The sequence below is a fragment of the Penicillium brevicompactum genome, assembly GCF_028827555.1.
Source record: "Penicillium brevicompactum strain IBT 35665 chromosome Unknown utg000003l_segment0_segment0, whole genome shotgun sequence".
In the NCBI taxonomy this organism is placed as follows: domain Eukaryota; kingdom Fungi; phylum Ascomycota; class Eurotiomycetes; order Eurotiales; family Aspergillaceae; genus Penicillium; species Penicillium brevicompactum.
The window spans coordinates 3783464-3808441 of record NW_026623206.1 but is presented as its reverse complement, the minus strand read 5'-3'; the positions used below and the strand labels follow the sequence as shown (position 1 = coordinate 3808441).

Sequence of the window (24978 nt, the reverse complement as noted above, 5' to 3'; positions counted from 1 at the left end):
TCTGGTGGGATTCATATCTTTTACAGGCACTGTCTGACTTGCTGGTCCACACTGTATTCTAAAAATGTCAACGCAGTGGAAATTTCAGTACTGGGGCAAGTGGGAAAGGACTTATTAAGTGACTCAGACACACGCCTGCTCGACGTTGTGTAGTCAAGTGAATAAATTTTAGAGCAAATTGCCGGGTGTAGAGGACGTATTTATAGACCTCTCGGCTCCTTCTATTGCGCAAGTGCTCTGCTTAGTAGGACGCGTTGACGGCATCTATCCTTGTTAAGGGCTGTTTAAACCCACGTCTTCTTTTTACCGCAACTATTTGCAGGGATACTTTGATGCCTCTAGAAGCTCAGCGAGTGAGACCAGTAAGAGTGGTGTTGAGAAACAGGATGGTGAGTCGGTCAAGAAACGTTGGATGACTGCTACGGCCCCTTAAATTGAGGCTTTGTGGGAAATATTCAATCCGCAATGACAGGCTCATATTCCGTGTTTTGATCACCTCATCTATGAGCGACTCAACGTTGAATCACCAGATAGTGCCTACGATTTTATCACTAGAAATAATGGGTTTCTTTTTCAAGCCCCACTTGTGTTAGCTGTGTCGAGCTGCGGGTCACGGTCACTTGTGCTGATACGCGAAAATCGTTGAACGTTGGCCCTACATCGACTCAATAAACTTGTAAAAGTGGGGATGAAGTATTACTCAAAATCAGTTATAGCTCATCAACGGGATCATGCTCTTGTTTGCTAGTCGTTCCCTGGCATCTCGTAGCCCAAGCTACATCTAATGAAATTTCATAGTGACAGAAGGAGGCAAGAACATGATCGACAAATATACCACTACCCGCGCCGAATCTTCTTACCACAGTGAGTATTCAAGCTTCCATCTACTTCATCCAAGTTTGGCACGCCAATCACAGAGGAGAGAACCTCACTCAGTAACTTGCTGCGTGGTTCTTCCGGAAAACAATCTCTCCTCAGCGGTTCATCCGGTATTTCTCCACACTTCTCACAATTCTTTGAACTACCCCCATGAGTGTTGAGTTGATGTTTAATCTCCATCGTGCTGGCTTTTCGGTCCCAATTAGCATGTTCTCTTTGAAATCGATCGTATGCCTTCACTTCGAAAGTGCGGCCATTATAGCGGAACCAATCCTCAATGGCGTTGTGGAAGCGTGATAGTTTCCAGCTGGCTGAGTTCAGATGATTGACCCCCCCTTCCATTTTCATGGCCCCGCGCTCTACCAAGGCACCCAGGTCAGGATATATTTGCTCCAGGCATGACACATGATAGTACTGGTTCGGTTCTTACGGCTCGTGAGACTTTAGACTGGCTTTTGCGGAATGTGAGGACTTACCATAGTACCGACCAGAAACGTCTTTCAAGTTGAATCGAAAGGCAGATCGGATGTTAGGTTCTCCATTTAACTTTGTAGGAACACAGCCCCAGTAGCGACAGTGGCTTCTGCTGCTAGGATTTTCCTGCAATAGAATCACTCGTTTCTGCTCGGTGAGATCATCTTCAATGCATTCTCTTTCAAATACGACTGAGTCTTGCGTGATCTTCTCCCATTCAGTGTTGGTTTCATCCGAGTGATCGTCAATGTAGGTTTCTTCCGGCAAGAGGGTGGCCGGCCTTTTTTGAGAAGTCATCCTTTTGTAGGAAATTGGTAGGGCAAAGGTGTATATATAGCGGGATAGAGTATGTCTGAAATAAAAAGAGGGTTGATTATGAAGGAGGCAAAACTATTGCGGCAAGAGAGAAGGGGTAACTCCTCTATAATAGATTCAAGAATTCAAGTGTCTCACGTGCTGCTTACATACAGGGCGGATCGAAATCTATTTCACCATTTTGTTCTCTCCTTTTCCTATGGAAGTAAACAAACGTAGTTAGAAAGGTAAAATAGGAACATATGATAAAGAATTTGAGAATGTCACCATGCACTTTGTTACCGACTGGTTACTTTCGCTCGTACTTCCTAGGTTGCCCTCAAACTGAACGCATCCAGGATTCATTAAATGAGGCAAAGGAGATCCAACAGTTGAGGAGCATCATCCGAGAAAGCATCTTTTGTATTTTTAGGCGACAAATGTAGATCGTATTGCTCTTGCTGAGCAGCTACACGAACGATAGGGTCAGACGGTATGATGTGCTGGGTGGCTTTGAAGGATATCCGCCCTGGAATGCTCGGCTCCGTTGCAATATCCTAATGAATTTTAGCCTAACGAAGGTACACGTTTCCATAGATACAGCGCATTATCAACATATGATGTTTTCAGATGATTCTTTAAGTCGTGGTTTTTTCTCTACTAAGAAAAACTGAGTGGGAGCGTAGGAGCCAAATTTCGAATACAATCCCCCAAACGCCAAACGGAAATTCAACTTTGGCTTACGGCAAAGATGACCCGGGAAATCGACTTCACAAGAACAAAAACTGCATTTGATGAAGTTGATGGAGCTGCAAAAAGTGGTTCTATCCATTTACTAAACAATGCCACTCTCTTGATAGCACAAACAACTTTCAATATGCCTTCTAGAAAAGTTCACGATTTAATATAATTGATTCAATTGCAGTTTCATCACCAGCATTTTTTTCACCGCGTTTACCTCACTTAGTGCAGCCCGTCAACAATACTACAAAGCGCAAGTTGACGATCTAAAGATGGCTGGCCCTCAAGATGAATGGCTGACCGGTTCAACTCAATTTCTGCTAATCTTTTTGTCCCATAAATTTAAACTTAGGGGTGTCAGCGAGATACATAAAGTACATATGAACGATGAGATGAGGTGAGATATGATATGGGGGACCTACATGGTGCATGCGGACTCCCTCGAACATGAGGTTGCCTCTCTTTTTTGCTTCCTTGCGCCATGTCTTGTATAGGGAGTCGATTACATGTACTTGTCCTCAATACTAATCGTTCATCTTGAGACGCTACCCACCTCTATGCATACGTGAGAGCCTCATAGGAGGGGGGGTGGGGGGTAATGAAGCTGTCAGCAGGAACATACCTTTATGCCCAAGTGGCATTAGAAGGCTCCAGAGCTACGTGGGGCTTTCTGGGGGCTATATGGATCCGGAAATTGACCCACAGTCAAGTCAATCACATTATCGAACTTCTCCATCCTGTGGAATACTGTATACAACAATTTTTAACGTAGTCTTGTTAGAAACGATCACAAACTATCTCTTTCCTTCCCAACAAGTGCACGGTGCTCACTTTCACTATTACAAATTTATGAACGATGCCTGTTGCTTGGAGTGTTTATGTTGTTATGCGAATCCTTTCCTTCGAGTTTATCACAGATTATTGGGGCTCTTATGCAAATAAGTTTCATGTTTGACGCTGGAGATGTCATTTGGTCAGCATTCTAAAATAAGTAGGATATGACAACTGTTGTGTGTTCTGAGAGGAATTCGCCGAGGCAGATCAAGAATTGGTTCAAATCCGTCATGAGAAAATTGAATCTGAATCAATAAGAGCCAATTTTTATTCACTCGTCTCCGGAGCAAAAGCTTTGCTTTGTAGATTCCAACGCAAAGATCTGGGTTTCCACACATTGGTATACAATCTCGGATTCTTGAAAAGAGATGTATTAGGGTTCCGATAACCGCTCGTAGTTTCAAGGGGAAACATGGAAAACACGGACAGTAGTAGGGTCTGCAACTATTAGAAATTTCTTTGTTACAATTCAATATACGAGGACTTACCAATCCTGTTCAACTTGTATGCTTCTTCGAATGACTTGACATGCATCATCTCCATAGCGACGACTTTATCAGCTTTTGACTGCTGAATCTCGCAGATGTTTTGGAAAGCAGCGTCCAAACACTCTGGCGCAAGTGATGTGAAAATATTGGCCAGACGCAAGGCCAAATTGGCTATACTCTTGTCAAATGCCATAACAGCGTAAAGATCGATTTACTTACTTCTGTCCAAGCACCTCTCCATATTGGTAAGCTGGTTCTGGCCAATGCTGTCAGTGATATCGTCAGTTTTGCTCAATGAGGCCAAAATCTTTGGCAATAGTGTTGGGTCGAAAGCCAGAAATGCCCGTCGATAATATCCTAGCACTTCTAAGTGGCTTTCGATCCTCAAAGTCCGGAACTTCGTGCTAGAAACACGAATTTCTTCACACTGGAAAGCCCTCTGTAGGCTTAATATCATAGACTGCAAATGGAGCATTGAAACTTCAGGGCCAAACAACGGCGATTCCTTCAGCCGGGATGCCATCATTTTCAGGAAATTTTTGTCGCGAGTCCATATTTCCTTTGATTCGTATCCTTCCATTTCATCAACCCGAATCCCCTCAAAGACAAGACAAATTAGCGCGATGCTTGCCCTCGCCCCAAACGGCCGGTACGGAGGGTGCTCGCTTTGGAAGGTTTCAGCTAGAAAGCTCGAGTTAGGGGATGTATATTGCCCAATAACGAAAAGAATATATCTTGTTTGGAGCTCTATGTCTGCCAATGTTACTGTGTGCAACCCGTCAGACTTGGTTAAAACGTTGCGCGCACTGATCAGCCACCTTTGAAGCTGACCGTGCTGCAAGACAAAGCTCTCTTCCCAGTCACGGTCACGGCGACATATGACCTTCCACAGAGCCCCTAAATCCATAGGAAGCATCGAAGAGATGAAAAGGTAGCTCAATACCAACAACAATTGGTGGGTCGTATGTGGGCCGCAACTGTGTCTCTCGGATATTGTAAGATTGAAGTTCGGTCGTGGAGGCAAAGAGGTCTTGTCAACAGTCAGCCTTGAGATCTTGGCTTTCTCGTAGGTTATTATTGATTACCGGAGGGGTCATCTGTGCATAGAGCTGTGCTGACTGTGATACTGATATGCTTCGCGGCCATTCAAGGATATCTTCATCGGCTGCACGGCCATATTCTGGTTGGAAAATCGAAGCTTTCTCCGTAACTGTAGTCGCGATACTCTTTGGGGGCGTCTCATGAGCTGCCAAACCGTCCTTCCCAGAATACCTTTGATCCAAAACCTTGTTATCTACTTCCTTTGTAGGCTCTATGGCGTGCTGCATCCTTTCATTTGTTCTCTTTTTGTGCCGCAAAGACTGTTCGGGTTGCGGCTCGATAGCTCTCCATCGAATGTGTTTCTCGCCAGATGCTCGTTCTTGCTTTTGCAATTGCCGCTTTGGCTGTGGCTCTGGAAGAGCAGGCTTCCGGTCTGACACTCTTTTGCGGTCTGGGACGCTTGCTTCATAGACGCACATCGAGCACTTACCTCGCTTGACGCAAGTTTGGCAATGAGGAACTTCACGGGTGCATCGGATTTTCGAAGTATGGCATGGCCGACAGGAGCGAAGAGACATAGTGGAGGAATTGAAGAAAAAGCTGCAGAATGCACAGACCTTTAGTCTGGACCTCTTGAAAAAGATGTGTGGTGACTATTCGCAATCGTGGGTACAACCACTGGTGGCAGATGACCCGCGGTGCTTGTGGGTGGTGCGATGGTGGTACTGTAACGCAGAAAATTGAGTGCACCGGCTGTACGTTCGAAATAATGCGAAGTTATGCGTGATATAGTGGAGGCTCGCACGAAAGAGAAGCACTACTTATACACGAACTATTCCACATTAAATTTGCCGCCATGTTTGGTGATGATTACACTTGGATTGTGGATCCAGGAGAAGCTCCTAGGAAATGCTTCTCTCGTTCTAGGAGTAATCAAAATGTTCTCCACAGTACCGATCATGCATCCTAAGAGTCTCGCGGTAGAACCCCGGGAATGCCTCGTAGAGCTGTGACGGATCGCTGGTGCTTGGGCTGTACCATACGCCAGCTGGCTGAAAGACACATTGTGCGATCGCTGACCAAACACTGGAACTGCCAACATTCTCAAGGCCTAACAGAGCGGTTTCTCAATTTGCAAAAGACAAGAAGAGTATCCTAGGAGTTGCATCAGGTGCTATTAGGGATATACATGAAGCACACAGGATGTATAGAGATATGATCTTCGGGACCCACATGGTGCATCTGGATCCCTCCCCTCTGAACGCGAGTAAACCTGTCTCTTTTGGTTTCTCGCGCTACGTCTTTTAAGACTCGAATATAGCTTTTATCGATATTCACTCTTCATCTGGAAGACTCATATATGTATACGTGAGACTCTCACAGCTGCCCTGGGGTCTGCTTGCTGTTGGTGACTAGAGTTAGAGGTCCCATGGCCCTTTGACAGGAATATTGAAAACACTCAAATAATTCAACACCAATATTTCTTTAGGTTCCATCACATCCGCTGGTTCCTCATTGTTTCCTCTGTCAATCTGCCACTTCATATTAGGCCCGATCCTCACAAAGAAAATAAAACCATGTGCTGAAGAAAAGAGGTTCCCTTCCACCACCATTCTAGTGATAATCTCAAAGAACCCATGCATGCTCCGACAGGGCCGTTGTCATCGGTTCAGCTTCAACTTTGAATTCATACGCGAAATCGTAAAAATAGATCGCTCCTCTGTTTTCTAAAAACTCATCAGAGCATCTCGACTTTGATGAGAAAAACTAAATTGAACCCCTTGCTGCCGCTATTTTTCTGGCTAGAGAAAATTATGGCATGCTAGGGATACATGCTTCCATCAAAAACGTCAGACACGCTTGTCCATGGAGAGAACTGACCCGCCGGCACCGCATTGGGTAAGTCCATCTTTACTGTAATTGACTGGCTTGATAGGATAGTCGCACATCTGGTCTGGGGATTTTCTATCTCAAAGAATGCGACATCATTGATCACCTCGCATGATACTTATTGTCAAGGCTCTCCAGATATCCGACTTCTGCGTTATTCCAAGACACACCCGAGATTCTTCGCAATTCTATTTTCGTCTCCGAGTCAGCTACCAATAGGAGTATTGAAGGCAACTTTTATCCTTTCCCATGACGATTGCACAGGAAGGCTCGCCCATATTCTCTAACCAGCTTCAAAAGCTCAGCCGTATGATATCCACTTGTAAATCTTCTCTATCTCTTATGCTTTTTGCTACGAGATTTTTGAGCAGCGGGGACGCGAGGACAACGTCATGGTTCTTGGTTGATGGATGTATGGCCATTGATTGACCTACCGAGGAGGGAGGCGCTGGATCATTTGAGCCTACCCTGAGCCCACCTTGAGCCTACCCTGAGCCAATCCTGAGCCAACCCTGAGCCAGCCCTGAGCCCACCCTGAGCCCACCTTGAGCCCACCTTGAGCCTACCCTGAGGCTATCTGAGCCAACCCTGAGCCAACCCTGAGCCCACCCTGAGCCTACCCTGAATCTACCCTGAATCTACCCTGAGCCGCCCGAGCATATGTCATTTCAGATGAGGGGTAAAATACCGTGAGTTCCCCGCATTGTATTGTCGTACATGGTCATTCAGCACCATCCCCATACCCACATGTCATGTATGGTAAATCTGAACATACCGGAAGAACTGTGTCGTAACATGCAATACATAGCCCTCAGAATCAACCATCTTGTCATTAATGCGCCATTCTGAATACTGGAAAGTCCAGGTATCCAGCGCCTCGAAAATCTCCTTAAGTTGGAGTGGTTGTGCGCGTTGAGATTGTTCCAGCCTGAGAGCCTGTATGCCTCTACAATATACAGCCAATAAACCTCGGTATTGACTAACGCTATCATCCGCTGTGTTTATATCACCCCTAAATTCAATTTTTTTGAAATTGTAAAAGAAAATAAAAATCAATGTCTAATAAAATTCCAGAGCCCTAAGCCCCATGAACTTCACTTCCTATGCGTGGCGACGATGAATCACTTTGGCATGTCTTCGACTATGCAGCTCATGCAATTGATCAACCCCACACAGACAATGTTTTAAATATTCTAGATGCTTCTATCGGTAATAGCTCAATGTTGATATGTCATCCAATAAGAACAATGGGGGAAGATGGCCGTTTTTTCTCCAGTCGTTTTTTCTTCAGTGTTGTGCTCCAGTACACCTGTATTGACCCCTCGCTCCGCCCGGGGAATTCTTGTGAAAATTGCTTGACCACCTCCGACCAAGCGAGATTTTGCTTGTCTCTAAGCTTTATCAGAAGGCGGTCTTCCTCCACAGACCACGATAGTCCCTTTCTCGAAGAGGTATGCTGCGCGTCAATCACCTGTGTATTCAAGCTCGTCTGATCACAGTTGTCGTTTATGTCATCACATTGGCTTGAGATGCATCCCGGTGCAGAATGGGCATCGGCGCTCGGAGGCGTAGAACCGCAATGAGATAACACACCCTGAAAAAGCCAGGACAGGAACTGTAGTCGGTCTTCGACTGAAAGGGCCGAGAATTGAGCACGAACTGTAGGGAAAGAAGTGCTCTGAGCATGACCGGAACTTTTGTTCGACCGATCAGAGCTAATTCCTGTATGCCTTTTTGTTATACCCGAGCGTTTCGTCCTTTTTGGCTGGCGATCGGCGTCAAGCGTCCCCTTTGAGTTCCGTCGTTTGCGTTGGAGGGTTGAGGCTTTGTTCAGAGAGCGAGTGGACTTCGCGGGGCATTCTTTCGGATCTGCTGCGGTGTCGGTGATGCTCGTCGTTGTTTGGACCTGCTCGGCAATTGGAGAGTCATGGTCGTTTAGGATTGCAGGGTCGATTGTTTCAATATTTGGAGGCTCTCCATCCCGAGCAAGGGCTCCAAGATCAACACTTTGAGGATCTTGACCGGCAAAACCGACAGGATCCGGGTCATCCAATCCCAAGTCGAAGAACTGATGCTCTTTTTCCCAATACATATCATCGGTAAAACTTGTAGAAACGAAATCATCGGCAGCAACTATGCTTTGTGGTTGCAAGATGTTCTCGAAGTTGAGAGGCTCTGGGTCACTGACAGCGGAAAGTGTCCGACCCAAGCCCTCCGATTCTCGTCGAGTGGGTTGAGCCTCCGAATGCAATCCATCTAAGCAGACCTCCGTCGGCGGGCGTGCAGGAAGGGGGTGTCGCTCAGGTTTGTGGGAATGAATTTTTTGGCTCTTTGTGCCATAGTCGCTAGAATTGGAGCTTGGCGGGGTGGTAGTGATCGAGATCGGACTTGGGTAGCGACAAGTACCGGGGGGATCGCGCAATGGCCGAGCTTTGTCTTGGAAAGGATTCCATGGACGAAACGATTCCAGGCGAAAATTGGTGCTTGACATGTTGAGAAAGGTGTATCCAGAAGGGTCCTGCAGATGTAGTCTTGAACCTGAATAAGAATGGGGCGCTCAGATATGGGGTTATGGGATACAAAGCAGGTGCAAGGGGAAGGGAGAGGGGGTATTGATAGGTTTCTGTCTAATTGGGCCCTCGAAGGGAATTGTCGTCTCTCTTATAGGCGAGGATTCCCTTTGGCGGCGCACAGGACTCGGTCCACCTCCTTCAATCCGAGCCGTTTCATCCAAGGCGTGGAGCCACGCCGGTTGCACAACAAGGGACCGAAGGCCATCGGCAAAAGCTTCCGCACACCTGGTGGCGTCCTATTGTGACCTGGCTCCACTATGGCCGTCAGCCTAGTCTCCAGTTGCTCATCTATACGCTTGGTCAAGGGCCATCTGTAAAATGGACCATCGTCGGCCTCGTGACGCAGTACTTGGCATCGGTTGAGATTAGGCAAGAATGCGGCAATTCCGCCATTGGTCCGTAGAACGGCATTGTCGTCCGAGGTCTCGTCGACTGGGTAATAACGGCTAAGAGAAACCGAGTATGACGACAGTCTTCCCCCGAGGCGCTCTCGGCCAAGCGGACCAGGGTGTGCCTTCACCACTGGAGGCTGTAGGATGCAACCTCGCTCGGAATGTGGCAAATCAGGGCGTGCGTGTCGCGGATTTCCGAGACACTGTTCTCCGGCCTAGCAGAAAGCCAGCAGAATGAGCGGAGCGCTCAGCGAGAAAGGCTCGCAAACAACATGTGTTCTCGAGAGCTAGTAGTACAATAAAAGTAGTCGGAAACACAGGTATCATAGCACACAAGATGACGGGGCTTCGTGATCTCGAAGCATCAACTTGCAAGGGACTGGTCCGCGGTGCAGACAACGCTGGCTAGAGCTGGCTGAACGGTGGATTGAGCGACATCTCCGGTGAAATGAAAGGGGCGATGCATCAGGTGGCGAGCCAGTGCGCATGATTTGGTGGGGACCGAGAGAAAGGGGGCCAGACAGGAAAAAGAAGAGAAAGTGCGTCGACAAAGCTGCGAAGAGGACGAGCGGTGTTTTATAGATGGGAAGACTGCTTGGGAGCGGTAAAAGCGGCCAGCGGTGGCCCTAAACCCGAACGGGAGTGCGGGCGAGGGCGCTAAACCCAAAGGGGTAATGGGATAGCGGAGACGGGCAGGCGGTCAAGGGCGACAGGACGGCGGTGCAATGGGAGCCGTTTTCGGCCCCCCGCTCACCGTGTCAAATATTACTAGGTTTTAGTCTCTTGTAAAATAATAGGGTCCGGATAAACAATCTACTAGTTATTGTTTTGCGAGAGTTGGGTATTATCTAGTCTATAGCGAAAAGGCACAACCTTCTTCTATCTATTAGAATAAGATTCTTCATATCTAGCCCCAGTAATTCAATTGGTTTTCTTAATCGTATTCAAAAAGGTGCTCTTTCCTAACTATTTTAGGCTATAATATCTTCTTTCTCTATAGATAGAAAACAAAGATTTTTGAAAGCTCTCAATTATCTTCCCTATTCGTCAACACCTAATATTTTCCGACTAGACTAGACCATCGATAATATACTACCAGTATTAGACAATATATACTCGCTGAAAAAAATGTCGCATATAGACTTTGCAATACTAGCTGAATTTGTAAAGAGTATTTTTACATCAACTATATTTTTCTTTGAGTTAGATAAGTCTCCCATCTAAGATAATATTTCCTTTTATTATTGGAGATCTGTTCTTTGTTTACAACCAAATCCTACTAAGATCCTACAGCGAGTTCTTATCGAGTTCCCCGGCGCCAGGTTTCAGTCTAGTCAAGACCACGATTTAGAAAGTATAGATCCAATCGATATTTACCAACTTTATGGATATTTCAAAAAGCGCGTTGCTTTCTGGGTCACCAGCCTTAAAGAAAGAGTCTCAATTAAGATTACCAATAATACTTTTCGTGAAAAGATTAGCAGCTTCCCCAAATCAACGCTAGAATTTCTCGATAAGCAGAAAGCTTACGCTCAGTTTGGACGTCCAGATCATTAAATCCTAGATTGGCCGCCACGGAGATCTTGTTACTGCTATCGTAGGTCAAAGCGACTAGTCCACTTCTTGGAGCCTACTGTTGGGCAGAAAAGACGGCGGCTGTGAGCTATATGGATTTGTCATTCAGTGTTTCAGGAAGATAACAGATAGAAGCTATTCGGTTCCGACTTTGATTACTATGATAACCAGTTGAAAACAACCGAGATGGATCAATATTATGCTTAGCAGTCTGGATTTAAACTCCAGCATGTCTTCTCTGCACTCGTGCCCTCTGTACACACGTGATGCTCGCCCTTGTCTGTGAAAGTTTAGATATTGCGAGTGGAGCGGTACAAAAGAGGATTCACCGTGAAGGTATGGGGCCTTTGGTATCTTTTCATCAATCCGAGCGATGTGGGAAACATCAGTACCACTCGTCGCTAGCGGACCTGTTCAGGACGATGTACATCCTCTTAATCGACGCAAGACCGCCTTGAGAATATGCCACCGTAGAAAAAGCGCGTTGAGGTTAACGCCAAAATTCCATCGAAGCTTGGATCGATCCTCGCATACTTGGAGGAAGCGGCACAGCATTGTTGGTTGCATGTACACGCACATCAGAATGACCGGACCTGTGCATGATGCAACGCCACGCAGCATGCGTCCATCATCGACGAGTCATGGCCAATGCCATTGTCGGAGTGTCCACGAACAGGCAGAGGGCGGTATCAAAACAACCATGCCCGCGAGTGTATTCATGTAGTGGTAAAACGCAATAATCGCATCATTGTCTAGGGGACGAATAAGTCCTCACCAGACCCAGCGATCAACGCACCCAGGAAGTTTCCTTTCGCGCAAATTCTCCACGCGACATCTGCGGACCCCACGGATTTGTTTCCGCCCCCGATCCATGAGCTCACGGAGTTCACTATGGCGCCTGCGTCTTCGCGTGGAACGCGCAGCCAGACAGAGTCACATTTCTCGGTCGGAGAGGCGTTCTCGATCTTCAAGATGTCGATCGGAATGGCGGTTCCTGTTAAGCCGTAGAATTGCGACAGTGCAGAGGTGATATATGTTCGCGCGGAAAGGGCGTCAAGTGATTGGAGGGTTTCGCCAGGCTGGGGGATCCTGTGAGTCTGGTCAGTTGGTGTTTGGGAGGTTGCGGATTGAGCTCGGTAGCTTACAGCTTGAGCTTGAAGTAGGTCCAGGGCGGGTTGCGGGATGTGAAATGGATATTCTTTGACTTTGTATCAGGAGCTTTGCGCTTTGTAGCCTCCCCTGGAGTACTGTCAATGTCCATGGCGATGTCCGACATGTTGCGCAGGATGTGCGGGCGAACAGTCGCAGCTCCGAAAAAGATGGGATTCTGGCGTCACGGGATCTGCAAATCCACCTGCCCCGGTGGGCAACGATGAAATTCCAACCTCAATTTCAACGTTCGACCTAAGCGCGTCGCGAAATAGCGTCTTGTGGGCTTTTAGTTGCGCGCTGCAAGAATGCTTCTTCGCTGTCGATCTCCAGATCGGCAATACAGAGCGTCTTCTCTCGCGACTTCGCACCCCGAATCACCCCCACACTTGATTTCGGGACCTTGAAGATCTTGGCATTCAGTTAGACAGGATACTTTTGCTCAGTACTGCCCTTCATTGAGTGACAGGGACATTCATACCTCGGCAAGAATCTGCGACACGTCGATCTTGTCGCTGCCCACGGCCGTTACTCCGATGCGGCGAGACGCGTTGGCTTTCACATAACAAGGGATGTGGAGGCTGTACGTTTTACTGTTGGCCTTTGCGATAAGACGGAGGCAGGTTAGGGGCGACATTCCAGAAAGCGGCACTACGTCGAATTGTCGCAATGGAAGAGAGTTCAACTCGAAGTTATGATATTCCTAGGAAGCAAGAGTATTGATACTGCTAATTAAATGGCCCTAGTCCGCCTTCAATCCTCGGGAGTCCGAGCCCCCACATAACCTGATTCATACTTATCCTGATCCTCGTTCTCATCCTCATATTCGCGACCTTGCAAGGGGAGCCCCATTGGTGACTTTTCATGAAACTGGATCAAGCAATCTCCACGTGAGGCTCAGCTTCGTCGGTCTTGTCACTTTTCTCAGCCCGAGTAGTGAGCTCAAAGGTTGCGTCGGGGCCATACTCAGGCGCAATATGGTAGAGCTCTGGACAGACCGCGTCCTTGTGCATGAAGATGTATCGCTTTATCCACCAGGGAAGAACCTTAGTGAGCTGATACTTGGCGTGAGTTCGAGTCGGCACACCGAAGACATAGTCCAATTCCTCGAGGGAACGCTGCATAGTCTCAGACATGAACAGGAAGATCAAAACAAAGGCAACGAGAATTCATCCTCCTAGAATTTTTGGAACACAAGTATCTTTCCTGGCTTGAATGCCTGGCATGGTCCCGAAAGCTTGGGCATGCGATTGAAGCAATGTCAGACATAGATGCCATTATCGTAAGTTCATCCTGCCCAGACTGCGTGTTGTCGAACTTGGAACTGACGAGCTATAGAACGGAAAATCATTGCACAGAAAATCTCCAAAACTAATGCTATCTGATCATCCAAAATCAAATAAAACCTCCCAACTTCAAGTCTTCGTGCCAGACGCTCTGCAGTTTCTTCTAAGCAATAAGTTGATAATAGAGGAAGCTCCTCTACAAATCTATGTCTCAGGCTTGATCTTCAGTCCAAAGTCTAGTGAACTGAGAAAGCAGAGCTGCAAGGAGGCACCGAGCTGGATTTTGAAAGAGCCTCGCAAGCCAGATAATTGGAGCGAATCATATCGTGGCCTTTCGATTGCTCGTTCATCTGTGATTCACTCTGTTGCAATCTCCCCAGACAGCAGACTTGTTGCTACAGCTTGTGGAGACCGCATGGTACACATATGGGACGCAACAAGTGGCACGCGGAGATTCAAACTGGAGGGAAATTTAAGCGGGTGGGCAAGTGTCTGCTTTTCACCGAACGGGCGTCTCGTGGCTTCTTCTTCCCAGAACCGTCTTTCGGTATGGAACATCCAATCTTCCTTTGGCGCGAGATCTCAGCCAGACTTTCAGCTTCGTTTCAGGCGTCTTGGATTTTGGACAGGGCCTGCTACCCACCAGATCTGTGCCTTTTCTTCAGAAGAGAATCTCGTCGCAGTTGCTGATATCCCCCGTGATATCTTGGTTTGGGATATAAAAGCTAAAGAATCGCCCAAGTACCATTTTCAAGTTGAGCGAGGCACACGCATCACTGGAATTTACTTCTCATCAGATGGATCGTTGTTGATTTCCATCATAGCCACTAAAGAACGTGGCCAATTTAATGAGATACTCCATGCTTGGAATGCATTGACCGGGGTTAAGGTTTCTTCCACGAGGATCACCCCCAAGGAGTTTTGGCTGGGATCAATGCCTGGGACGAGGTATATCACTATCTCACCTCCGGTATCAACTGAGGGACCTTGCCTAGTTCTTCGTGATGCTCGTGACGGCTCGGATGGCATGCGAGTTCCGCTTGGCCCTAATTCACCAACCAAGGCGATTTGCAGACCTGCAGACAGAAAGTTGATACTTGCGTCATTCAAGCAATATGCTATTTTTCTGTGGATGCTTGGCGAATCATGTGCACCAACAGTCTTGAAAAGCGACTCCATAATAAAGAGCATCACCTTTTCGCCCAATGGCAAGCTCCTAATTTCTGTCAATGAATCAAATGAACTGAAAATATGGAACATTGAAGAATTTGGATCGAAGCCATCTCGATTGATGGAGATTTACCAGGGTCTTCAAGGCATAAGGGCTAACTGGGGCAGGCAAAGCAAAATTGATCTAAAAAAAAAGCAAAGTCAAGTCCCTTCATGTGGTTTCGATGTCTGGGTTCGATCCCCAGATGGAAGTTTGCTAGCAACTGGTGCTTACCAGGGTCCCACCGTGGTGATCTGGGATACAAGAGCGGGAGAGGAGAAATTTCGCTTGAACGTACCCAAGACTCTTGGTACTCCGCAATTCTCTCCATCAGGCAACGTTTTCGCGGTACTGGCAGAGTCGGGTGTTCATTTCTGGGAGACAGAAACCGGCAAACAGGGAGAAGTGCTGAACATCGATGGCCGTCAGATCAGATCTGGTGATCTTTCAATATCTCACAAGGGCAAGAAAATCATTTATATCAAGAACGATGAGCCACATTTCCGTTTCCGTTCTAAATGTTATGGCTGGGAACTTGATGGCCTGCGCAAAATCTGCGATTTTGAAATACCGGTCCGCTACCACAAGAAGCTACGGATTGCGTTCTCCACAAACGAGGAGCTCTATTGCTTATGGGGCCAAGGTTCAGAATGGGTTGAAGTTGGAAGCTTTCCAAACAACATTCTCCGACACAGAACCCTTCGAGGATGTCCCAAACTGACGGGATTCATGCCCGATGGTAAAAATGTCTGGATTTTGAGCGAGGTGGATGGACGAAAAAGACAAATAATTCACATTTGGAACATCGGGCATGGAGGCCTCAGAGAATCTTATATTCACCTCCCCAAATACTATGAGCGTGAGGTATCCGACGAAGATGACGGCTATTTTCAAGACGTACCGCCGGATCTGTATGGACCGCATTACACAGAAGCATCCCTCTCACCGGATGGTAAGCTTTTGGCCCTCACATGTCGCAAGTCCCACGCAGCGGGCCCTGAAATTGATGTGTACAAGACAACGGCGTTGAAACTCTGGTTCAGGATCCAGCTTGACTTTCAGACAGAAGTTATTCAATTCGCTCCATCTAGAACACACCTGATCACGGACCGAGGTAATGACTTACTGCCTGGTAGGTCACCACCATTTCCACTGCTGTTTGCCACGCGATCCTGGATTCAAGAAAACGACGAGGATATTTTGGCAATTCCACCTGCCTACAGAAACTCAGTGGCAGGTATCAATGGCCATACCATTACATTTCGTGACCCTGTCGATGGGCCGTTGTTTCTGAGACTTGATGAGGGTGTTAAAACGATGAATTATTGATTCTGTTAGGGTTTGCGGGGAAATTGGATTGTTTATAGGGACCAAGGCTCTTGATCAACCTTTCCAAGGTTGAAACCTGCAGCTGATCTACCACTCCCAGACTGGAGTACTGTTGCTGAGACGAGGTATTGCTGCAAACATATAACTACCATGGTAGCCAAGGGCTGATTGCATGCCTTTGAACCAAGTCTGACAGGAACAGGGTGCCAAGTCACTTGGCCCGGCTTAAACAGACTAAGCAACAGTAGACCGTTTGAGCTTAGAATTGCGCCACAGACTCGGGTCATATGATATTCTGCGGGGATATGGAGTGAGCTTGATTTGTTTCCCGCTTTCTGAGGTAGTGCAACCGAGTCCTGACGCGTCGGGATTTTGTGTTCCCATGACTGCAGGAGCTGAAACCCCTCGACTCAACCTTGGAAGCACGGCGACTTGTGTTTCCAGACCGTTTTCGAGGCTCTGTTGATTTATCTCCAAGGCTATGTACACCTTGCTTGTGTCTCGTATGACCCATCCTCATGGGGTTGACTATAGACCGAGGACGAGATATAGATTGAGCTGCTGTTCAGTCTCAAGGGGCACCAGTGATTAAATCTGCCCTGTAAGCATAGATCTGGGTGGCACTAGATGACCTCGAGGGATGCTTTTGAAGGTCTAATACCCGGTTGCTGACGGGGTTTTATTTGCTGTGAGATTTTACAAGTAGCTGTGCAGGAAGAAAAGACGTCCGAAGTCGTAGTGGTGACAACACTCTCCCTCGTTACTTGAGTGTTTTACTTCTCTTTCTTTCTTTCGCTCTTCTCCTTTCCCGCTTCTCTCACCTTTCCAGTCACCTTCATCAACGGTCATCAGCCTACTCCAAGCTGCTTTCTCTGATTGTGTTTCATCAACACCGTATCACCTTGGTACCTCAGCTGTCTCTAGACATTTACACAACATCATCTAAAACATCTTGATTGTGCCAGATACCCTATCAAGATGTCTCACCCAGCCAGAAGTGACACGGCTGGCGGGTATGTGAATACATGGAAATCACCTGTCAGTTCAACCCATCAGTGCTAACTTACAAAATAGAATGACCGAGAATACGACCGGGGAGTAAGTTTTGCGTTGGGAGTTCGCACAGGAAGCACCAGATAGCCTCAACCCCCCATCTCACTCCGCTGGCATCCAATCACTGACATGACAGAATCCAAAACCCTCTCGCCGGCATCCCCCACGACCAGCTCATGGCCGACGTGGCCACCTATGCTACCGAATATGACCTAGAGAATATCCTGCCTCTTCTCAAGAAAGGCGCCCTGGTTGCTCAGTCGCCTTCTAGTATTGAAGGACTCGCTGAACTCGATGATAACGACCGCCGCATCATGACCGAGGAGCGTACTCACCGCTGGAAGCACCCCTTTGCACTGTACTACACCATCATCTTGAACTCTATCGCGGCAGCCATTCAAGGCTGGGACCAGACCGGTTAGTATTTCTATGTTAGCTTGTGGTTCCACGCAGCTGATAGGGTTCCTAGGTTCCAACGGCGCCAACCTGACCTTCGATGTTCAATTCGGCATTCCCAACAGCGGCTGCTTGGACGCATCTGTGTGCAAGCGTAACCAGTGGATTGTCGGATTTATCAATGCGACTCCATACATCACCATCTGTATCTTGTGTGTGCCAACTGCATGTTTGGAAATTTCACTGCTGACACTGATTGATAGCGTTGCTTGGCTTTCGGACCCCTTGAACCATATCCTCGGCCGCCGGGGCACGATCTTCCTGGCTGCAATCTTCAGTCTTGTCGCACCTCTCGGTTCCGGATTCACGCAACATTGGGGGCAGCTGGTTGCTTGTCGTGTGCTGCTTGGAATCGGTATGGGTCTTAAAGAAGTGACAGTTCCTGTTTACTCTGCTGGTATGTGAATGGGAGCCAGTCCCGGGGACCGCACGTCGTTCTATGGCACAAGATCGAAGCTAATCATGGCAGAAAATGCACCCACCAACATTCGAGGAGGCCTGGTCATGTCCTGGCAACTCTGGACAGCCTTCGGAATCTTCCTCGGAACATGCGCCAACCTGATCGTGGCCAACACCGGTGCGATCTCCTGGCGGTTGCAGTTAGGATCTGCCTTCATCCCAGCAGTGCCTTTGATTCTTGGAATTTGGTTTTGCCCCGAGTCTCCTCGTTGGCTGATGACCAACCGTAACCACAAGAAGGCATACGCTTCTCTGCTCAGATTGCGAAACAGTAGTCCTTTGCAGGCTGCCAGAGACCTGTATTACATCCATGCGCAATTGGAAATGGAAAAGCAGTTGCTTCAAGACTCTGGATTCTCCAGGAGCGATAACATAAACATGTTCGTTCGCTTTGTGGAGCTCTTCACGGTGCCTCGTCTGCGACGCGCGGTGCAGGCCTCTGGGATTGTGATGATCGCACAGCAGATGTGTGGAAGTGAGTTATCTGGCAAGGCTAGCGGATTTGAGCAGAGCTAACAATGGTCTCAGTCAACATCATCTCGTTTTACTCTTCGACGATTTTTCAACTGGCTGGTGCTTCCAACATCGAGGCGCTCCTTGCCTCCTTTGGATTTGGACTTATCAACTTTGTCTTCGCCTGGCCTGCTGTATGGACAATCGATACATTCGGAAGACGAGGCCTGTTGCTTTTCACATTCCCCAAGATGTGCTGGACACTCCTGGCAGCTGGGTTCTGCTTCTGGATCCCCTCCAGCAGCAACGCGCACATCGGAATGATTGCATTCTTCGTGTATCTTTTCGACGCGTTTTATTCACCCGGAGAAGGCCCTGTTCCGTTCACCTATTCAGCAGAAGTATTCCCTCTGTCCCACCGAGAAGTGGGAATGGCGTGGGCCGTTGCGACAAACAACTTCTGGGCCTCGGTTCTCTCGCTGACATTCCCATACATGCTGCGCGCATTCACTCCCCAGGGCGCATTCGGGTTCTATGCATGCTTGAATCTGTTCGCGAGTGGTTGTCGCTATTTTGAAAGTGATCCCACCAGTATCTTGAGGAGTATTGAAGTTCTCTTGAAATGCACGCGTTGATTTTGCCCGCTGATACTTTCTGTGCTTTGGCTCCGGGTTTTGAGATGTCGAGGATGTTCCGTCTGAGCTGGGACATCAGACAGGCAAAACATCCAGTAAGGAGATATCCGTGCGCATCTTTGGCCAGGATGAACTGAAACTTATCACCACGGCGGCTGGGATCAAGCAGAAATTCGCGGAATGTCGGGTGGAGAATTCGGATCGGGTCATGTTGGCACTTCGGAACATCTATGACCGAGTGAAATGCACTCAACGTTGTGAATATACTCTCCCATTTTACTCCAAGAAGCATTGCCAGACTCTCGGTGCTCATCGCATCGAACGAGACCATTATTGCGCCAACGATGCGTTGGAAAAGTTGATGGACCTTTTCCACCTCTTCCTGGTTGAGACCATCCGTGACAGAAGCGAAAGAATATTCAAGGACCGTCTTGTACATTCGGTCGAGCTCAAGCTCTGCGCTGTCGGATTTCTGTGTTTCCACTAAGCGAGTCAGTCGTTCGACTGCGAGCCATCCTCCGTCCCGCACAAATCTGCACACGGTTGCTGCGTGGATGAACAGCCCATTTGATCGCTCAACCAGCTTCTGTATTGTTATCTCGGAGACAGTACTCTCCTCAAGAGGTATTGGCGCCTTCAGGCGGGAGAGCTGGTCTCTGTAATATATTTTCAGGTCTTGATCGACGATCGATCGTTCAATGTCATGCAAGACAAAATTTTCCCTAGAGAGCGATGCGCTGTCATCGAACCCAAGCCCAATTGTCAAGTCTGGCCTGCTAGTGAGAAATACACGGCATCTCACGCCTGTCGCATGCGTAACTCGTTCAAGGCACCGCATGATGACCTGAATGTCCTGGGCGCTATCACATTCATCCAAAGCATCGATAATCAGTAGAAGGGTCGATGGGCTTGTGGCAGTGGGTTGGAAAAGGAGTGAAAGAGGCTCAATGATGAGTCTTTCCCACTGATCTTGTATACCCAAGCTTTCAAGGCGAGGATTGTCTTCAATCGCCCTCGCAATGACCTTTCGAAGTTGTCCCGAAACCTCAGCGAGCTGGATAGCGATTGTTGCGGGAAATCTGCTCGCGGATGAAAGGTCACCCCCACCCCTCGAGAAAAAGAAGGTCGCAGCCAGGGTAATGTTAGCCTGGCTACCATCTGCCATTCCAAATGCGCGTTTGTATGCTCGGGCGAGTGTGAGGGCGATGGTGGATTTTCCTGTCCCAGCCATGCCGCTGACCCAATAGATCATCTTGGGATTGTCGCCATCAATCCATTGCCGTATTTTTTCTAACACCTCGACACGTGTGCCTCGAAGACAACTTGGCAGATGTTCTTTGTTTGCAGCATCAAAGGTTGCGTTATAAATCGCTTTCGGGAAGGACAATTCTGGGGCTCTTTCTGTGATACTCGGTGATCAACGGCTGTACTGATTTGTGTTTTGTGGAACTCACGGTTGATGTTAATTGTGCCCGTGTTGACACCCGCCTGCAATGAAACGCCATCACCACTGGCATGGGTTTCGCCAAATCTGTTCTCGATACTCGATGGAATCTTTATTGACGACATGGTCAGGTCGAGGTTTCACCGGGCATCCTTCGTAGAATAAGAAACGCAAGTCCGTCTCTCTACGGAGCAAAGGTCTCATCATCAGGAGGGGGCGATTTGGGCTCACACCGCATTGGGGACTGCGGCTGAGACATGACGTGCGTTGGCAGGTGTTTGCCTAGAAACCTATGTGCGGCAGGTCTTGTAGACTACAGCACTGACTGCTCAGGAAGAAGAGCCCACGGGACAGTCATTCACCTCGTCTTCCAAGGCTCACTTGTTTCCGCTTCCTCTTCACACAACTCAGAGTCTTTGAAGGGTTGCTCTTGGTTTCTCCTTCAGATCGATCGCAGCCCCACCCAGAACTGACTGTCCAATCATTCTCATGGATCTTTGGGGCATGTATGCACAGCGCTTGGCACACCTGTCCCAACTGCCTGTGTAATTGAGATGAGAGACATATTTCAGATTCGAGATTGAGGACCCCGAGGTGCAGTACGAAAAGAATGGAAGCACCTCGCCTCGAGACAAAATCCACGGATGTTCCAAGGTTGGGACAACGCGGTCAGGTGACCTTGTTCCCCCGCTGCCCCCCGGGGCCTTCTCTCGGCAGCAGGGTCAAGCCTCTTTCCAACCCCGAGTCTACTCTGTACACTCCTTGTACTCCGTACTCTCGTCGCCATCTATTTGCGGAATAGCCAGTTTCGTCATCCCAAACTCCGAACCATTCCATTCTTGAAGACTTTGAACCCAGCCCCTTTTTTTTGCGAAAGGAAGATGTTTCGGACGAGCACAAAGTACTAATAGTATTTGTCGACTCGAAACACTCCAAACGAGATTCCAACGGTGGCTACAGAGCACTACCTAGGTACTCCGTATGGAGCAGACGTGTCTGTCTGAGAGGGCTGGGCAAGGACTCTTCGTACCGAAAACTTACCGCCGCGCTGTGGACGAATCGTAGCGAATCCTAGCCGTGCTGGTCTACGACTAAGAGTTCGAGGTCCACCAACGATGGTGAGAATATGAGGAAAGCCGTTGAGAAAATATCCAAGAGCACCAATCGACTGCGTTCGCCCATAAAACAGATCTTTCGTTCTTAAAAGGCCTGCGGACCTCGAGCCCAACCTCGGTTTCTGTGAGCTGAGACGTCAGTCTGTGATCGATATCCTATGAACCCTTTTCAAAATCAAGTTCGTGGTCGCTCTGACAATAACACCTCAAGCATCTACAGTCGATCCACCGACACGGCCAGAGATACTATCCCTATAACTACCATACCAACTACCCTACAAATCAAGCCATCTCTTCCTAAGATAAATCTACTAGACCACTAAATCTCTATAGCTCGTGGGTCTACTATGGCCTTAGAAACCACATAGCCGCGAATAAGAAAATCTAAGACACAACCCTAAATATCGATTGTAGAGTTAAAGGCCAAACGAATGTAATAATATAGTCAGTAGAAGCTTAAGAAAAATTTTTATTCCAAGTGTTTTGAGAGCTTCCACTAACTCGTCAGCGCTATAATAGACGCAATCTAAAATCTTGCTTTATAGTATCATTTCAACCCCATAAAAAGCTCTTCTAGTGACCTACGCCTGATTCAAGCTATTGTTTTATTAAAAGTGGCTTTTGATAAATCCTAAGTTAAGGAAACCAGTACAGAGTAGGAGTAGAAGTAGTAGTGGAGGATCTCTTCTATTTGGCAGTCTTTTATTTAGCAGTCTTTACTTTGATAACTTTAACACTTTAGGAGCTTTATATCTTTAACCTATTAAGACCATTTAGGATAATTGGTTGAGCTAGATTTAAAATAAAGGCTGTGGGGTGACTTGAATATTAGATAAGGTTTAATTTATAACTTAAGGTTTTTTCGCAATAATTAAATAGTATATTAGAATCCGTGATATGTATTTTTTATATTAGCCATAGTAGAGAGGCCATGTATTTTATCATATACTTTACATTATAGGGATAAACCAACGAGTTTTAAGAGCTTTTAAACTCTGTATATAAGAACTATTTCATTTTAGAGATAAAATTGTTTTCAATACTCTAAAGCACTCTTTTAATTATTTCTAGAAGTAAGATAATCTGTCGATCTAGATGCTAGGGGTGGTATTTATATTAAGGAATCTTTAAAAGAGCTTTTTACTTTAGCTAGGCTATTAGTTAGTCAAATTCTAATAACGCTATCTTCACGAACTCTTGAATATAATAAAGACTTTTAATCTCTTTAAAGCCAGTAATGTATTTCGAAAATTCAATAGCCTTGTAAAGTATCTTAAGAAGATTTTTCTAATCGTGTGAAATACGGTATATAGTTATATGGCGAATGTTAATAATTATACAATACCATCCTATCAACATAGTTAGAGTTAACTAAAAATATTTATCCTTAACTTTATTTTAATAAGCTTTTAAGAATTAAAAGAACTTATATAACTCTAAAGCTTCTAGATATGTCTATCTGACCGTAAGAGAGTCTAATAAAAGCTATTACTGAAGGAAATAGAAGATATGATTTTCAAGTTGATGTTATATAATCTACAGGATATAATGTTAAGCGCGAAACGAAAAGTAGTCAACTAAAAATCTAGGCGATGAGCTTATAATTTCTATTACTCCTATCTAATATAGTTAGCTAATATATATCCACTATAATTATTAATACCTAGATATCCGATATACCCTTATTTAGTAAATTATTCTGGGCTATAGAGATGATTAGAGCTATGAATTTTAGCTCTTTAATATTATCAAATAAAGTTGGAAATCAGTAAAACGATATTAAGCTAGCAAGCTAATAAGATTTCTTATATATACACCGTTATATATATATAAGGAATTTATTAAATAAGCTAGTTATAAAATTGAGGTGACTGTATTAGTAGATCACATATCCTCATATTTTTAATAATAGTATCATATTATTGTAAGCTTATTAATTTAAATTATAACTTCACAACAATCGATAGCTCTCTTATACTAATAATACCATTTTATTTATTTCTTTAGATTACTAAGAAGAGACTAGATATATAACAATAGATTTTTCTCTTCTTTATTTTATAATGCTTTTAACTTTTTTATATAAACAAGATAATTGTGCTAGGGATCTTTATCCTGAGCGTCCTACTAGTTACGATTCTAATAATATGGCCTTTATTTCGTCCGAGTTTAAGATATATTAAAACTTTACTAGACTTCCAGGCCTTTAAAAACAATTATATTCATATCAAAGCTAGAAGTAAGAGATACTATTTATATAATATATTATCGCGAGGACTTGCGCTAATAATTCTTTTATAATATAGATACTTATCCTATTATATACTTATAGTATAAAACGAAACAACAATCTATCTAGTAACCTTATTAATAAATATTTTAATCTTTTTAAAAACAATTTATCTACTTATATTATATTCCAGTTATTCTTGATTCAAGCATACAACATAGTCGACTCTATCGATATTACTGAAGGCATATTACTAGTAGATAGCGTTGGAGACAGATATAGGATAAGATTATTCTACTAGCTTATTAGTCACTAGGCTACCTATATAATGTGATCTACAGTCGTATAAGCGATCTTCCCCTTTAAATTAATGAAAACCATTTGATTTTGTCTATTATCAAAAGTATAATAAGAACATATATTTAGCTATTAAACACATATAGGGTATTTAGAACATATATAACCTTTTATTTCACAGCTAGATAATATTACCTGCCGCCAAACTAAGGATATAGAAGATATAGTAGGCTGAACAACCAGTTTTGCCAATACCCATAGTAAATATATTCTTTATTTTAATTCCTTATCGTCGAGAATCATATCATCTCTACCACCCTCTATTGTAAATCTAGACTCTCGCAATAGGCCAGTTGAGCCTAAACTTTAAGCCTACAACCTATTAGTGGAGGCTATACACCCCATTAAAACCTATTTCAATACTAATAAATCGATATATATAATCGCTGTAATACAAACTTTAATTAGTCGTACAAAGTTTAAATTTAAAAAATAGATTTATAGTAGTAATATTATTATATACTTCAATTTTAAATTAGATCTGACTAATAGAAGTCAAGATATCACGAAAAATATTGATATTTATATTTTGATTTTAAATATATATATAAGGTTTATATATAAGTACCACCACTTTCTAATAAACCTCTATAATTTATTAACTTCCTAAACACACATGTC

The 24978-nt window shown here is 45.7% G+C and overlaps 10 protein-coding genes across 10 annotated transcripts; 2 read left to right on the top strand and 8 right to left on the bottom strand.

Annotated features, from left to right (window-relative positions):
* Positions 1–837: 837 nt before the first annotated feature.
* N7506_005324 (uncharacterized protein) lies at positions 838–1650 on the bottom strand (the record flags this gene model as incomplete). Its single annotated transcript, XM_056954618.1, has 2 exons — positions 838–1304; positions 1356–1650. 2 exons carry the CDS (start codon positions 1648–1650, stop codon positions 838–840), a joined length of 762 nt encoding a protein of 253 aa, XP_056813507.1.
* A 1972-nt stretch (positions 1651–3622) lies between these two features.
* Positions 3623–3903, bottom strand: N7506_005323 (uncharacterized protein; the record flags this gene model as incomplete). The annotated part of the gene is made up of 2 exons (XM_056954617.1): positions 3623–3660; positions 3711–3903. The coding sequence occupies 2 exons, from the start codon at positions 3901–3903 to the stop codon at positions 3623–3625; spliced, it is 231 nt and encodes a 76-aa protein (XP_056813506.1).
* An 841-nt stretch (positions 3904–4744) lies between these two features.
* Positions 4745–5329, bottom strand: N7506_005322 (Zn(II)2Cys6 transcription factor domain-containing protein; the record flags this gene model as incomplete). The annotated part of the gene is made up of 2 exons (XM_056954616.1): positions 4745–5202; positions 5242–5329. The coding sequence occupies 2 exons, from the start codon at positions 5327–5329 to the stop codon at positions 4745–4747; spliced, it is 546 nt and encodes a 181-aa protein (XP_056813505.1).
* Positions 5330–7872: 2543 nt separating this feature from the next.
* On the bottom strand, positions 7873–9132 carry N7506_005321 (SANT/Myb-like DNA-binding domain-containing protein; the record flags this gene model as incomplete). The annotated part of the gene is made up of 1 exon (XM_056954615.1): positions 7873–9132. One exon carries the CDS (start codon positions 9130–9132, stop codon positions 7873–7875), a length of 1260 nt encoding a protein of 419 aa, XP_056813504.1.
* Positions 9133–11933: 2801 nt separating this feature from the next.
* On the bottom strand, positions 11934–12457 carry N7506_005320 (uncharacterized protein; the record flags this gene model as incomplete). Its single annotated transcript, XM_056954614.1, has 2 exons — positions 11934–12270; positions 12327–12457. 2 exons carry the CDS (start codon positions 12455–12457, stop codon positions 11934–11936), a joined length of 468 nt encoding a protein of 155 aa, XP_056813503.1.
* A 128-nt stretch (positions 12458–12585) lies between these two features.
* On the bottom strand, positions 12586–12967 carry N7506_005319 (DUF167 domain-containing protein; the record flags this gene model as incomplete). The annotated part of the gene is made up of 2 exons (XM_056954613.1): positions 12586–12741; positions 12812–12967. 2 exons carry the CDS (start codon positions 12965–12967, stop codon positions 12586–12588), a joined length of 312 nt encoding a protein of 103 aa, XP_056813502.1.
* A 238-nt stretch (positions 12968–13205) lies between these two features.
* Positions 13206–13466, bottom strand: N7506_005318 (uncharacterized protein; the record flags this gene model as incomplete). Its single annotated transcript, XM_056954612.1, has 1 exon — positions 13206–13466. One exon carries the CDS (start codon positions 13464–13466, stop codon positions 13206–13208), a length of 261 nt encoding a protein of 86 aa, XP_056813501.1.
* Positions 13467–13588: 122 nt separating this feature from the next.
* N7506_005317 (WD40 repeat domain-containing protein) lies at positions 13589–16155 on the top strand (the record flags this gene model as incomplete). The annotated part of the gene is made up of 2 exons (XM_056954611.1): positions 13589–13612; positions 13774–16155. 2 exons carry the CDS (start codon positions 13589–13591, stop codon positions 16153–16155), a joined length of 2406 nt encoding a protein of 801 aa, XP_056813500.1.
* A 978-nt stretch (positions 16156–17133) lies between these two features.
* On the top strand, positions 17134–19211 carry N7506_005316 (uncharacterized protein; the record flags this gene model as incomplete). The annotated part of the gene is made up of 7 exons (XM_056954610.1): positions 17134–17168; positions 17230–17253; positions 17345–17625; positions 17678–17816; positions 17868–18061; positions 18134–18598; positions 18652–19211. 7 exons carry the CDS (start codon positions 17134–17136, stop codon positions 19209–19211), a joined length of 1698 nt encoding a protein of 565 aa, XP_056813499.1.
* N7506_005315 (uncharacterized protein) lies at positions 19084–20463 on the bottom strand (the record flags this gene model as incomplete). Its single annotated transcript, XM_056954609.1, has 1 exon — positions 19084–20463. One exon carries the CDS (start codon positions 20461–20463, stop codon positions 19084–19086), a length of 1380 nt encoding a protein of 459 aa, XP_056813498.1.
* Positions 20464–24978: the final 4515 nt, after the last annotated feature.